The sequence below is a fragment of the Rhodamnia argentea genome, chromosome 5 (assembly GCF_020921035.1).
Source record: "Rhodamnia argentea isolate NSW1041297 chromosome 5, ASM2092103v1, whole genome shotgun sequence".
Classification (NCBI taxonomy): domain Eukaryota; kingdom Viridiplantae; phylum Streptophyta; class Magnoliopsida; order Myrtales; family Myrtaceae; genus Rhodamnia; species Rhodamnia argentea.
The window spans coordinates 26,875,631-26,891,365 of record NC_063154.1 but is presented as its reverse complement, the minus strand read 5'-3'; the positions used below and the strand labels follow the sequence as shown (position 1 = coordinate 26,891,365).

General features: G+C 37.4%; 1 protein-coding gene across 3 annotated transcripts; it reads left to right on the top strand.

The window, feature by feature from the left end:
• Positions 1–2,557: 2,557 nt before the first annotated feature.
• Positions 2,558–15,485, top strand: LOC115727215. Of its 3 annotated transcripts, XM_030657389.2 has the most exons (11): positions 2,558–2,872; positions 3,198–3,426; positions 3,730–3,877; positions 4,620–4,721; positions 5,785–5,939; positions 6,449–6,614; positions 7,511–7,647; positions 9,065–9,752; positions 12,097–12,209; positions 12,871–13,126; positions 14,917–15,485. In XM_030657389.2, the coding sequence occupies exons 1-11, from the start codon at positions 2,665–2,667 to the stop codon at positions 15,208–15,210; spliced, it is 2,496 nt and encodes an 831-aa protein (XP_030513249.2). In that variant the 5' UTR covers positions 2,558–2,664; the 3' UTR covers positions 15,211–15,485. The 3 variants fall into 3 exon arrangements, with proteins under 3 accessions (XP_030513249.2, XP_030513250.2, XP_030513252.2); XM_030657390.2 differs by lacking the exon at positions 2,558–2,872 and having other exon boundaries at positions 3,219–3,426; positions 3,722–3,877; XM_030657392.2 differs by lacking the exon at positions 2,558–2,872 and having other exon boundaries at positions 3,286–3,426; positions 3,717–3,877.
• Positions 15,486–15,735: the final 250 nt, after the last annotated feature.

Here is a 15,735-nt window from a genome sequence, read left to right as displayed (position 1 = left end):
CTAACAATTTTTAGGAATTGATTGCACCAACTTAACAAGTGTTGGGACTTAATTATATCAATTTAACAAATTTTAGAACTTGATTGCATTTTTGAAAGTTTTAGGATTCAATTGTATTTGCATGACAAGTTTTAAGACTTCTAATAAACTTATCACTTTCTAAAAAGAATTGGTTAATTTCGATAAGTTATACAAGAAAAAGCTGGTAAATTAAAAGAAATTAAGAAATGTTCTAAGCAACTCACATGAGATTTGGCAAACAAAAATTAATTGGCAACCTAAAGAAAAAAAATTGATAAGTCATGCAAATAAAGATTGCTACATCCATATAAGAGATAATAAATTTAAGGCGTTTCTACTTTTAAAGAAGCATATGAAAAGTTAGTAAATGATAACAAAAGTTGATGAATTTTGAAAAAAAAAATAGAAATCAAATAAACGCCATTGAGAACTCAAATGAGAGATGATAATGTCAAATTAGTTTGTAATTTACCACAAAAAAAAATTGGTAAGACAGTCAAAATTTGTAGAGAAGTTGGTAAACTTAAGGTAAGAAGACAAACATGATTAAGTAAAAGATACAAAAGTTTTTTTTTTTTTGGTAAAGGTAAGATGTATGAGTAAAAACAAATCGGCACACCACCGAGAATAAGGCCGGGTAGATAAAAGATACAAAAGTTAATAATCTTGTAATTGCAAAAAAGAGCGAGTTATTAAAAAAAATAATTGAAGTGTGTAGTTTCATTTAAATGGGAAAAAAAAATTAGGTACCGCAAGTCTTTTCTATACATTCGATGCGATAGAAATCACTAATCTTAAAATGAGTTCCTCATGAGGTTGGGCGAGGCTAATATATATACACACACATTTATTACATATAATTCATTTAAAACTTGCGGTTAAAAAATACTTATCCAACTGGGGAGTATGTTAGTATTCCTTATTTACTCTGCTAGTGAAATTAATTAAATCCATATTTCATTATGCTTATTTTTAGTTTTAAAACAGTTTTTTTTTTTTACTTATCTAGTCGCCTTCAATTTACCATAGCCCATCTAGGGTTAGGCTCAATAAAAGTTTGATAGGACAAAATTCATCCGGTTATAATTTTCGTCATTCACCTGCTTTGGGCTGTGCTCATCACTAAATCCGTGCGGTCCAAGCGGGTTAATGACAATGATTATTGCTTTTTTTTTTAAAAAAATTATTTCATGGGAAATTCGATATTTTTCTCACTCTAAAATGGAGTGACATAGGATTCCTCTTGCCTTTGCCAAAATATAAATCATCTAATAACACTAGTTAGAATTGGGGCCTTGCTTCAGTGGCCACTTTTTCCATTTGGAAAGTTTGAGTCTCTACCTTCAAGGGGAGAGGGGTGAGGAGGCATGAGGAGGAATCACGGTTTCGCAATCTGCATACGACATATAAAGCATACAGTATGACTTGTATAATAATATAAGATAGTATGGTGCCATACCCTCAAAAAAAAAAAAAAAAAACCATTGGTTAGGATGTTTATGGAGATATTATGGAAAGCAATTTGGGTTTTCAAAGGCTTTTGGGCCAAGTAGTTTGGTTTTTTGGAAACACTTTGGGACCCATAGGCCTTTACAAAGCCTAAAACTCACCTAGTACCCACCTAAGTGGGCTTTGAGCAATTTCGAAAGTAATTTCAGAAAGTAATTTGGTTTAACGTATTTTTATTTCTTCCAACATTGCTCTTACCGAATTATCAGAGTTTTAATTTTTACCCCTCAATAGAGAGAGAGAGAGAGAGAGAGAGAGAGAGAGCACGCGCTTCGCCAAGGAGGTCGAGCAACACCGACGTAGCTATCGTCAAGGGTCGAGAGATAGCGATGGAGGTTGGCCAACGGCCGTGCACCCTCGACCACTGTCTTGCGACCTTGGTGGGACCGTGCCTATGCTTCTCATTTCCTTTTTCTCTTCTCCGTTTTTCTTTTTCTGTGTTTTGTTTTATTTTTCTTTTTATTTAAAAACTATTCTCTTGATTTCTATTTTGTATTTTTGACTATCAAAATATTATGGGATAATGGCACAAATAGTACATGAATTTTGACTCAATGCTCAACGTGTTTCATAAATTTTTAATTTATTTAATATGGTCTTTGAATTTCAACACAAAATATACAATGAGGTCTAAAGACTTTTAATCTATTTTTGATACATGCCAAACGTAATTTTTAAACCATATGAAAATAGTTAATGTTTTTTTTTCTATTAATTCAAGATTTGAAATAATATTGGACATTTTCACGTAGTCTAGGAATTAATTTGAGCTTGTATAAAAAATTCAGAAATCATGTTGAATAAATTAAAAATTCGTGGATAATATTACATATTCGGTGAAAGTTGAGATACCATGTCCTTTTTCCAAATACTAAATACTATTTGCTTGGACTTGGATAAAATTTCCTTTTGAGTCCAAGTCCTTTTCTTGCAAAGCACCATCTTCTCGATCGCTAGCCTTTTGGGTTTTGACCATTTTGCCCCCGCCGGACAAGCTCACTTTTCCACGTTCAGCGAAGCCAACCGTCATGTCGTCCAGAAAATGGGTGTCGCTTCACGCTTCATCATCTCCCACGCCTCTCTCTCTTTCTCTCTCCACAGTCCGACGATGAGAAAGCGAATCGCGATTCACTGATGATGAAGATGATGCAGTCGAAGCTCTCGCTCCCTCAGCCGAAACCGAGGCCGGCTTCGTCGCCATCTCCCTTCGCGTATCGTGGAAGTTCTCTCTGCTCCGGCGGCTCTCCGGCCGCTCGCCTTCGGCGGAGCCGGCAGACCCTGCGGTTGAAGCTCGTGTGCCAGTCTCTCGGCGATAAATGGAAGTTGAACGACATCGACGCCAGTGGGAGCTCTCTCTCTCTCTCTCTCTCTCTCTCTCTCTCTGTGGCTGTTCATGTGATTAAGCCTTAGTTGTTTGGTGTAAGTGATGAGCGAGCTCCACTTTGTTTGAGCTCCTTGAGTTTTAATAGCTCGAGGTGTTTGCAGTTACTGTCCTCGTCTGGCAGTTTCTTTCGTGAGGCTAAAATTGAGCGAAACTTGGGTTCTGATTCTTAACGGACTACTCTGGCCTTAAGCTTTACGAGCTGTTCCTATGCATTTGTATGATTATGTTTGCGGCGTGGATTTAGTGAGATTCCCCCGGAATCCGGTGTTGTTGCTCTCGGCAGGTTCAGTGCAAGAGCAAGTGACTTCGTGGCTGTCTAAGACGCAGAACTTTTTGAGAGAAGCCACTTCTCCGCTGGTAAAGAGCGGTCACGGTAGAAAACCTGATCCGGAGAATGTCTCCAACAATCAAGACATGGGGGAGACTTTCGAAGGAGAATGGACGGTCGAACGAGGGATGCCGAATGGGGTTCTCTCCTGGGAAGCTGTTTTGGCCATAGAGCAATTCAGCAGGTGAGCACGTTGACTAATTATGGTTGGAGATTAGTCCTTTCTGAAAGAAGATAGGCTGAAGGGCATGGCGCTATAGTTCAATAAAGTTGTGCGCTTCTTATTTTCCTTTTCTAATTGTCCATGGCGTGGCTTCATTTTCATTTGCATTTTAGCTAATTCCTGGTGCATGTACTTACCTTTTAATGCAGGATGAAGGGATTGACTGAATTTCCTTTTCGTTTCTGTTTGAATTTTCTTTCATCTTTTGTATTTATCAAACTAATGAAGGAAATGTGTTTGACTTTTTAAAGTTAAGATATGCAGGATGAATGGATTGACTGGTCAGAAAATGCAGAAGATATTCAAAGCCCTGGTCCCTGAATCCGTATATAATGATGCTAGGAACTTGGTGGAATACTGCTGCTACAGATTCTTGTCAAGGGATGGTTCCCATTTTCATCCCTGCCTTAAGGTTTGTAAGCTTGGAATGGGTCTATGGAAATTATAGTTTTTTCTCTTTTATCCACGACCATGTGATGCTCTGTGCTTATCATTAAGTATAAGGATTCCTAATACATTTGCACTTCTAATAAGATTTGTAGTTTAGAACACGAGGAATGTTGAGGTTCTGAAGGGTGGCTAACCATTTGACATTTAGATTTCCTTGACATCCTTCTACTTCAAAGTTCGATGATTTTCTGAAGTCTCCTCTTTAAAATCAAGTGAAAGCAATTGTGCTTTTCTTAATCTAAGCACCTCCACAAGGACCACCACCATCACTAAAGAAGGCAAGAAGTATGTCTTCAAGGCCACTATTTGCTGGTCTTGTAATTCTGCTGTGGTGGTGATATCATGGTCATCTTTTCAAATTTTAGACCATCCACAAGGTTAATATGTCTGAAATCTTTCACATCAGCGTCCCCTTTCATGGTAATGGGCAAGGTTTTCACCCAGCTGTTGACATCGTTTTAGATGCTTCTTCTGATGGTTATTGTGGTTTAGTATCTATAAGGATTACTACAGACCTGTTTTATGTTCTACTGGGACATAGAAAAGATCTATTTTCTTAACCTTTTTCCTAGGGTATTATTTTTCTCATTTTCATCGTCAAGTTATTTATTAGGTGGGGAAATGATCCTCAAGGTTCTTCTATAAATCATAGCTTATCTTTTGGCATGATGTGATCTCTGGATGCTTTTATAACTTGCTGCCAGGAACCTGCATTCCAGAAGCTAATTTTCCTGACGATGCTAGCCTGGGGGAATCCCTACTGTGAAGATGCCAACCAGGATGCTGTGGAGAGATCTTCCTTTCAGGTTCTTTTCATCATAATCCCGAAAAAAGTGTAATTTAACATAGCTGTAGTCTTGTTCATTTGCTCCGACTTGCAAATGTTGAAGATATGTAAACTTAGGGCTTAAAGGAGGAAACGTTTCTCTTGTTTAATGTTAAAGCTCAAAAGTTTGATTAATTCGGGGCCTGTCTATTACCTAATTGACAAATGTGTAAAAGACACTTAGTGATCTTATGCTTTCAAATCATCATAATATTTAGCGTTTTTGTCACTCTATTTGAGGGGTCAGTCATATTTGTCTCTAATTACTGAGGAAAAGGTTTCATGGACGAGTGACATTAAGTTGTCAAGATTAATAATCTCAACTTTGTTGATTATTTCCAGGCTTAACTCACCAGATCTTCATTGAACCTTCTGTGAAATGGCTTTAAACAAACTAAACTGGTTGCAATGAAGCATATCAATCCATGTAAAGGCACTGGATTATGTTATCTCTACCTCATTAGATCGCATGAACTTGATTATTTCCTTAATGTTCCTTCAATATTACCTAAATTGCTAACTGGAGAAAAGTCTATGTGCTTTGAGGGGCACTTGGCCTTACAAGTTACAACTAAGTGATGGACAAATAAATGGAAGTTTAAATGTCCTTGGTGATGCTTCTAATTTATGAGGTTCATGCATGTGTTTAAAACTTAATTTTTAACATTGTTATTTCCGACGTGTGAAGTGTACTAATTCACAGCTGCCCCTACACAGACAACTCCAATCCAGACTCCCCAATGAATTTTATATCATGTTAGTTCTATTTATCCATGTTAAGAAGGCAACGCTAATTGGAAGCCTCTTATACCTGTAACCCAAATTTCTTATTAGACCCTACAATTTGCTTCCTCTTATGTTGTTGTGTTGCTTTTTAATTATTTATTATATGTGGAATTCTATTTATTGATAACACTTCTTTGTACTGTTAAAGGCATGAAATAGTTGAATGGAGTTGCTTTTACTGATGTGTGAAATGGTGGTTGAGTAATTCAGAATAAGCTTCGCTTAAAGCTAAGATTTGCTTTGCCTTGTTTTTCTAGAGTAAGCTTGTCGGTGAAGAGGCTTTTACCCGAATCGCTCCTGCTGTCCAAGGAGTGGCTGATTCATCAACAGTGCATAATCTATTTAAGGCACTTGCTGATGATAATGGCATCTCCTTGAGCTCGTGGTTAACTTACATAGATGAGCTCCTCAAGTAAGCATTGCTTAGAATTTAGTCTCAGATTATGCTTATAGAAAGGCATATAATCAACTTTGTAGGATTCTCTATCATGAGGATTAAAGTTTCCTGGAAATTGTACTGTTTTGCTTTGATATGGAAATGTTTCTTTCAAACAATGTCATGAATTATTTGGTTTTTATAGGTTTGTCACATGGTAGATAGTTTTGCATCTTTAACCTTCCAGCATGTGATGCGCTTTCCCATTCAAATTAAAGGCTTACAGCTAACTTGCTAATTTCTTATATGAGTAAAGAATTATATTAAATATTAAAAAAATCTTTTAGAAACCTTGCTAAATTTTAGAACTTTAGTGTTGAGCTATTCTGACTCTCTTTGCTGTTATTGCATATAGTTGTACATGGAGACATTTTCCCTCCAGTTAAATTGACTCCCATGTGTGCAAATGCATGTTGCTAGTTTTTTCAATGGCTCCAACTATCTCTTAGCAGATGATAGTTGAAATTTGTACTGCTGCCATGTAGGGTACATGAAGGACGAAAATCATATCAGGCTCGAGAATGTACAAAGATCTCTCTGGAGCAGGTCTTATGCATTGGCTCTAGCAGGAAAAGGCCTGTGCTTAAATGGGACAATAATATGGGATGGCCAGGAAATGTTATCTTGACAGATAAAGCAATCTATTTTGAGGTAATGATATAGTAGGGTGTCATGTATTAATGATGCTTTACAATGTCATGCTACGTTCCTGGTTTGTTTGGTTTACTGTTGCCCTTTCTTCGGAGAACATGGTGAATCAGGCGGCATACCCTTAATGTTCCAAACTACTATGATTCACTTGCATATTAACGGTAATGAAGCAGATGAAGTAATGACAGTCAGCTTCACAGTTTCGAAAAGTAGCCCACTTTCACTTATGGGGAAAATCAGAAAAATGGAAGGAAACTCCACAAAGTTTACATAAAACAAAGACATGAGAATGACAGGGGGCTGTATACACTATGCGCATGTCTGAAAGCAATGTCAGCAATTCAAAAAGGCTGTGATAAGGTATCAAAGAAATGACAAAGGCATCAGAAATAGAATTTAAGAGGGTGATTATAAAGATTGAATTGATTTTCCATAGCTAAATCGTTGATCCTCTGGACTTCAGCTTGAAACTGGGTCAGAAGTCCTTTCCACCTAGTAACCCTGCTACTATTGACTAGATGCTTTTCAGTTGACTATTTCTCTAACTTTTCGGTTGACTAGCTCTCGATAGACATGTTGCTTTCTCAGCATAAATTGCCACAACTAGAGAATAGTTTTATTCTAGAATTGCTGAAATAGAGCCTCACTTGCTAGCTTGAAATGCGAAAGCAGATTTTCTAAAACTTCATGGACCTTTTTGACTCATAGAAAGGGCCCTGAGGAGTACATGATGGGTTATCCCAATTATATTTTCCAAAGCTGTTGTCCCACAGAGATGAAATTGTATGATTCATCTTCCTAGTGAACAAAATGATGGCTTCACAAATTATGATTTTAATTTTGTTTGAGGAATTTTGTGCTTATAACCTTTCATTTCACTGGCCCCTGTACTGTAGGCAGTTGGTGTAAGGGGACGCAAAGATTCAGCAAGGCTGGATCTTACAAAGCCTGGAGCATGTGTAGAAAAAGCAAAAGTTGGGCCTTTGGGATCTCTTCTTTTTGACTCTGCTATCTCTATTTCTTGTGGTTCTCAGTGAGTAAGCTTCTGTTGTCAGTCTGAGCTGTGTATTTGCTATTTTATTTGCTTTCTCAGTTGCTTATGTTATAGTAGTTGGAGATTGACTATTCAGACAAATTGACATATATGAATGAAGATGGACCATGTTGACAGCGAAGGCAGTCCATTGTTTTTTGTTAAACCTGCTAGACTCTTCAAGTTCAGTTCACTATGAGAGAGAAATGAAGGAATCAGCATCTCTGGTTTCGCACAATGTATTTGAGAAGTACAAAAATAGTGCAAGACCCAATTTTCTGTATTAGGAAAGAAGTTTTAGGGAAACTTATAGAACTACATCATATTCAGACGGATTTTGCAGCGTTTATCTGACGGTTATCCTGGAATGGTGTATTGCATCTATAGAAGTATACTATTTGTTTTGCTTCCTGAATTTGACCAGTCTAGGTAAATCTAGAAATGCCACTCTCAAGGAGTACATTAATGAAGCTGTTTTAATGAGACAGAAGGCGAGATAAAGTTCATGGTGTAGATTAATGAGTCTGTATCAATTACACACGTGCAGTTATCTTTCTCTAGGATTTATCTCTCCTCTAGACTTGCTGTAGAGCATTTGATAGCATGTGTGCTGTGAGAGAGAGGTCAATCACTCTCAGCTCTTCTTTCAAAATTTGCTGATCATGTCCAAAACAAAACCTCTCCTTGCTATTATGTGGTTGGTATTTCAGATAGCAAGAAGTCTAAGTGGAAAAAATAGAATACCAACATACAGTTTAGTGTTGGAACTTTTTTTTTAAAATGCAATTTTCTCTGAAAGCTATTAAGATTTTTTATCACAATGTAAATATGAGAACTGACTATCTTTCATGTTTCATGTGTTCGAAAATAGTAGGTGATTGCCTCAACCAACAAATGGTCACGTATAGCTGAAACCTAAATGATAAGGGATGAAATCCGAAAGTCTGACTGTCAAATCTTCAAGAAGCAACAGGAAAAAGGAGCTTACAAGCTTCATTTAAGAGCTGAAATTCACCATTTATCATTTCTTGCTTCTGGAGATTCTAAAATCAGCCCTAATGCATCAGTCAACAATGACTTGCAACAACTGTTTAAAGCACAGGTTGGCAAGTAGAATATGACTGACATTATGAGTGGGTTTAGTGTATTTTTTTTCCATAAAAGCACTCACAAGTGTATCTATTGTAGAAAATAACATCATCAGCACATGGAGTACATCTATATTCCATATAGGAATTGTCCGTGTAATGCAACTAAAAATTTTCAAAGCAGGAGTGGTTTCATTGCAAGGCTTGAATGTGTATAATTGGTTTATCTGCATTAATTGTTCTAGATTGATCTTTTGCTTTGTCTGTATTTCAGCTCGAAACAGCAATGTCTATGCATAGTCCTAAAATTTCTGTGCAACTGCATGCAGGTCAGATACATGGCTTTTGGAATTTGTTGATTTGGGAGGTGAGATGAGAAGAGATGTCTGGCATGCTTTTATATGTGAAGTTGTAGCTTTGCACAAGTTCATCCGTGAATATGGACCTGAAGACAATGATCAATCTATCTTTCATGTATATGGAGCCCATAAAGGAAAGGAACGAGCAATCATGAGTGCCATTAACAGCATAGCTAGACTTCAAGCTCTTCAATTTATGCGTAGGTTGTTGGATAATCCCCTTAAATTGGTTCAGTTTTCGTACCTACAGAATTCACCCTTTGGTAGTGTTGTTTGTCAAGCTCTAGCTTTGAATTTTTGGGGTGGACAGCTAGTTACAAGGTATACAAAAGCAAGCTCTACATCAGATCGAGAATCATCGCCTTCTGATGAAATATCAGAAAATGGCAGTCATATTTACGACATTGATGGAAGCATATACTTGAGAAAGTGGATGAGATCTCCATCTTGGGTTTCCAGCTCTTCGGTCACTTTTTGGAGGAATGCATCAATAAAACAAGGTCTTGTATTAAGTAAAAATCTCGTTGTGGCTGATGCAAGCCTGGTAGAAAAAGCAGCAACTACATGCAGAAAGAAAGGTGAGATGGTTGAAAAAACACAAGCGACAATAGATGCTGCAATGGTGAAGGGAATACCGAATAACATAGACCTTTTCAAGGTAGGAATTTCTTTTGTCCTTTCCTTTACTCATGTTTCTTGGTCAGCTATAATTGGTTAATTCGTACTTTGGCTTAGTTTTGTTTGTTCGTTTGGAGGATGGAAGGGAATGGAGGGATGGAAGGAAATTGAAGAGAATATCAAACCATAGAAAGACAACTAAAAAGACGTCATTTTGCGTTGTAAGCAATTAATGCAGCACCTGCACGATAGATCAACTAAAGTCTTGGTTTTCCCGAATAAAAGGTAAAAACTGTAGGGTACCACTTCAAACAAGATTTCCTGATATATAACCACGCCAATATTCTCTAGCCATTAACACAATATTACCACAAAAAGAGAGAGAGAGAGAGAGAGAGAGAGAGAGCAATCATGCAATACAACATAATAAGTTAGAAGTTATCCAATTTCCCATTTTGACAGGAAATAATCTTTGATAAATGAACTAGTGAAGAGATATACAAACTGTGTAAACCTCATAAGGTACTAGGAAAATGAGACCTTTTTGGCCCCTTTGCTCTAAAGAAGAAACGGGATCTAGGTTGGGGAGTCATGCCATAAGTACCTCCATATTCTACTGAGTAACCCATATGTGGTATTTGAAACGTCTTCTGCTCCCAAAAGAATACCTATGGTTAAAAAGAAAGGACGAACAATATAATTGTAAATCAAAGAGTAGGAAGCCACGGCATTCCAAAGGATGGTAGATGGAACATAACTGAGGTAGTAAAAAGAAACAAATTGTCTGGCCAAAAGAGAATCACTAAATTTATGATTGGAAAGAAAGAGGCTTAGTGACAAAACTTTTCAGGAGGGATAGCTCAAAATGATAAAAGTTCAGAACAGGGAATTTGGATGAGAAGGAGCAGTTACCTTTTACTTTTCCTGATTTTCACTGTATGAGTTGAGTGCCAACATGAGTTGTTGACCAGAGGAGTTAAAAATGTGATTAATGCTCCCGCATCACTCAGTAAATGTCTATAAACGGAATGCATAGGATAGACAAGAGGGAATCCGTTCTTTGTAAGATAAACTTTTACTGAAAATGAAACTAGTCGATACAAGAACAGATGAAAAAAATAAATAGAAGAGACCACCCAAATTCATAGTAAGACCAGAGCATGGAGTTAAAATCAAGAAAATACAATTGTTTGAAGACTGATTCAGATCCTAACCCTGAACAATTTGGCTTAATGGTCCAGTTCTTAGTCGGGTCTCCGCTCATAGTTTTGGTGCTCTTACCTTTGTATTAAAGCCTTACCTGATTCATGTGGTGGGGCGATTTGCTTGCATTGCTAGAGATTAATCAACCTGAAGGTTTGATACCTAATGAAAAGAGATGAAGATTTAGATCCTTCAAATTGTTTCTTATTCCATTCATCTCCAATGCACCACATGAGACAAAGTGGAGCCAACAAGCTGAGCCTTTTTGGAAAGGTGAGAGCAGGAGGAAGAAGAGTTGCAGCACTGAAACAACTGTTGGCAATGAAATGCCAGAATTATTGACCAATATTGGATTAAAGAACTAAATGCTTTGTGAATTCCCTAGAGCACCTCGTGCAACTCCAATCAATCAAAACAAAAATTCACTTTCTAAGATAAACAGAAATTTATACCAAGTGGCAGCCCAACAGAAGGAGACTCCGAAGAAGTTTGTCTCCCTTGAACCACCAAGATTGATACTGGAAAGGGCAGAGAGGAAGGATTCAACATGATTAAGTTCCAAACCATGAAGGCAAGACATGGAGTAGGGATAGGTGCCAGTGTGGTGGACTTGAGAATGCAAGTACATCTTGGTGTCCAATAGCACTTAGTGCATTTTACTCGCTTGAAAGAACTAAGTGGCAAATGCTGACTTTGACATTGCTAGTATATTGCAAATGTGTGACCTGTCTCTCAAGCCTCAACTAGGTCAAGACTCTTGTTGTCTCCCTGCATGTTTAGGTAACATGTGGATAAATTACATCCATTTTGTCCTATTTCAAATGGCTTCACAAACCGTTAACTCTATTTCCATGGTCACTGCACTTGCTGCTTAATCATCAATGGAGACTTGATAAAAATGATCCGACTCGTTGGCTACACTTGACTGTCAATTATTTTTGCATCTGGGGGAAGATGGTTGTGCTTTTGTCTTCTTTCGTTCTCTTTATTTATATACATGGTTTTGGTTTTTTTTTTTTTTGTTTGGGGGTGTGTGTGTGTGTTGGGGTTGTTGCTCCTTGGTGCTGTCGCTATTGGATTTCCTCTTATTGATCAACAGAAGTTAACTTGGTGCTTCTTACTGTGGTATTTGAAGATCTTCAAACTATTGTTTTTTCAATAAAAAATATTTCATTTTGCAGGAAATTATATTTCCTTTGACAATCCCTATCAGAAGTTTTGAAAGGCTCAGACGCTGGGAGGAGCCTCACCTCACCATCTCATTTCTTGCATGTGCATATACCTTGATATTCAGGTAGGCTTTTGACACTCCTCTATCCTTGTCATGGAGAGAAACGTTTGAAGTTTTCTTCCAACTATTTCGAAGATAATACTTGATTTAGAGAACAAACATGCATTGCAATCACTAGAACTTACGAAATACAAGCGTATTGTGTACTTTGTACATACCTGCAACATTATCATCAGCTGTCGAAACTCTTCTAGTATGTCTACTATGATGCTGATTGTCTCTGTGTCTCTATTTATTGAAGCCCTTTTTGCATTGAATATAAATATCAGAGGCCCTTTTATCATTATTCTTTTGGCAATGGCCTATTATCATTGTGCATTACAACTATAACTTGACAAGTTGGGATTTATATATTTCATCTGCGCAGCTTGTCCTTCCTCTGAAATTAGTACTTTGAACTAATTCTTAAATGATTTGTGCCTACTTTTAACTATTTAGGTGAACACAATTGTTAAAAACATTCTTCCTATTTGACATAGAAGATGCAGATTTTGATGCTAAAAAACTCAAAAAAATTAGAATTTGCCTTCTGTACCTTGGAGATTACAAGATGACACTTATTTTTATGATTTCTCAAGTAGTCTTACTTTTAGCACTCCGTCTTTGATTATTTTTTAAGTAGTCTTATTCTCTTAGCACTCATTGGCGACGTGATGCTTTGCAGGAATTTATGGTCATATATATTTCCATCAACATTAATTATTCTTGCAGCTGCTATGCTGACATTAAAAGGATTAAAAGGGCAGGGCCGCCTCGGCAGATCTTTTGGATCAGTTACAATTCGTGATCAGCCACCTTCGAATACCATTGAAAAAATCGTAGCTTTGAAAGATGCTATGCGTGATGTTGAGTACGGTCTCCAGAATCTGAATATTTTACTTCTAAAAGTACAAACGATTGTGCTTGCTGGTCATCCTCAGGTATGTTAACATGACATACTAACAGAAGTTCTTTCCTTACAGCATTTTATCAGCACTCCTGAACATTGTTTTTTTCGGCTTCTATAAGATAAAAGCAAGAACAGATACCAATAGCCTTTTCTCACTCAGAATAGTTGGATGCATGGATCATTTTGTGCCATTGCACTCTATCATGTACCTCTCCAATGGTACTCGAGATTTTTCTTATTGTCAAAGAACTTTGCTTATTTCATTTGCCCTTTTTCACTTGCATCTTCATTGTAATATCGCATGTGCATGGGCATCTAAGTAAATCCAATTTGTGTCAGGTGATTTTTGTGGGTCCATTCAATGACTTTTCTTCTGATATAGTACATGATGTGAGACTTTTTTTCCCTGTCATATCAAAGTGCATATTACTGTATATAGTTCCACCTGAAATGAAAAAAAGTTGAGACAAGAAAACAATTAGTTCCGATCATTTTCTAGGTGCATTTAGTATTAAAGTTCTACCTTACTAGAGGGGTAGTGAAGATCTAAAACTGGAAGAGCGTGAAACAGATTTTCTTAGGAAAAGTTACACTTGTTTTTTCTTTTTAACTTTGCGGATTTAGTTCCTTCAACATATTGTCTATTTGACAATTAGTACAAGTTACATTTTTCAAATCAAAGTAAGTTACTGTGGCACATTCTGAGTTTGTTTTTGATTAGATCTTTACTTTTATAAGTAGGCTGTAACCTCTTATTAGACCGAGAAAAGATTAACAAAAAGTTCCTAGTTCTCTTCTATTTCATCCTAGTAAACTGAAATTGTTGGTGTAATCTATCCTCCTATACAGCTCATAATAGCGTGTGGCATCATGTCATAGGCTTGAAAGCTAGCCAAAATGAAATAGACTCAATCCACTATGCAGGCGCTTCGCTCTGGTTTTTGCTTAGGACGTGTGTTAAGCTTGTTTCCTTTCTTGCAAGCTTTGTATCCTATGGGCATGATGCTTAGAGTCGTTATGGATTTTGTACGAGGACTCATTGCATTCGTATCAGCGCTTTCAGTTGGATAAAGAAAGTCAAACGAAAACTTTAACAAAGTTATTTTATTTTATTTTATTTTAGCTCTGTTAGAGGTATTAGTCTAGTTTCTATAAACACCAGGGTGTCACCTTAATTTGGCCAATACTCAGGAGGTGTCATACTAATTTATGCTACAGTTATCACCACTGCTCAATTTCCTAGCTCGTGTTTTTAGCATAATCCTGGAGCAATCAACTTGAGAAGCTCTGGTTTATGGCTCACTTAAGTTATTATCTTCACCAAATTCACGTATGTATTGACTCTCGGAATAGTCGACTATTGAGTATATGGTTATCATCTCAAAATTACTATTTCTTGAATCTTTAGTTATGCTTTTCCATCTTGCTGCATTGCCGTGGGCTTCCATCCCTAGTTGTCTATGATAATGATGTTAGGGCTTAACATAATCCCATTCACAACTTAGATGACTGGCGCTGTCCCGATTGGTAACACTTGACCGGCCTGCTTTTATCTAATCTACTGTTATATAAGGGTTGTGTCTCGAGTCGCAACAAGTTGACAACTATGCTGCTGTCATTACTTTCAATTCTTGTATGATCACATTCTTTCTGCGGTTTGTTCTTTTGCTGGTTTCTCTGTATAATTTAGTCTTCGACTCGTGATTTTAAGTTAAAACCTTTCACTCTATACTGACATTAGTCTCTCGATATCTGTATTTGATGTTTGACCGATCCCCTCTCTCTCACTCGAGTATATATCTAATACTGTCCTCTTTACAGGTAACGACAGAGGTTGCCCTGGTTCTGTTGTCTTCGGCGACAATCATGCTTCTTGTGCCGTTCAAATATATTTTTAGTTTCCTTCTGTTTGATCTCTTCACACGGGAGCTAGACTTCCGGAAAGAAACGGTTCAGCGGTTCAGGAGTTTCCTAAAGGAACGTTGGGACATGTTACCGGCAGCACCGGTCATAGTCTTGCCTTATCAAAATGAAGAATCCGGGTCACCCAACAGAACAGCAATTGACAAACAAGAAAGATCGCAAGGTAATCTCAGAGGAGGCGATCAGCTATAAGTAGTGAAGCTTCCCTGCTACTTCTTCCTAATTCTTGTACATACATTATTTCTGAAAGGATCTCGTTATTAGGACTTCTTGTGCTCTCTTCCGCTAAGCCGACACGGATAAACGACATTGCTCGCCATTCTTGAGTTCGTTGTGGATATATGTGCATTTTCTTGTTCTTTTTCCCTTGCAATAGTTGCTAGTACACTTGTCTGTGCCCCTTTGAGATATCACTAGGACTGACTACTGAGTATATACTGGAATGAACCTTGAAACCCTGTATCATGCTTGGCGCGGTCTAAATCGCATGAGAAGTTGTTCTGAAACCAGGAACATGATCATATCGTATTTGCAACTCAAATAGAAGAAGGAAAACAAGAAAAATGGGGCGGGGTTGCAAAATTGGTATACCAGAAGAAACCCTGAAGAGTGCACGGCGCTGTGATCGTCAAGAGCATATGATGATCAGGACTCCCACAAGCCATGAAACGGATGCTCTCGATCCAGTGCAAGCATCTAAAGCACTGTCGAAAAGAG

Coding starts and splice junctions, on each gene's coding strand:
- LOC115727215 (XM_030657389.2), top strand. CDS start 2,665: ATGATGAAGATGATGCAGTCGAAGCTCTCGCTCCCTCAGCCGAAACCG. Junction 9,753..12,096: donor ATAACATAGACCTTTTCAAG/GTAGGAATTTCT, acceptor TTCATTTTGCAG/GAAATTATATTTCCTTTGAC. Junction 13,127..14,916: donor TGCTTGCTGGTCATCCTCAG/GTATGTTAACAT, acceptor TCCTCTTTACAG/GTAACGACAGAGGTTGCCCT.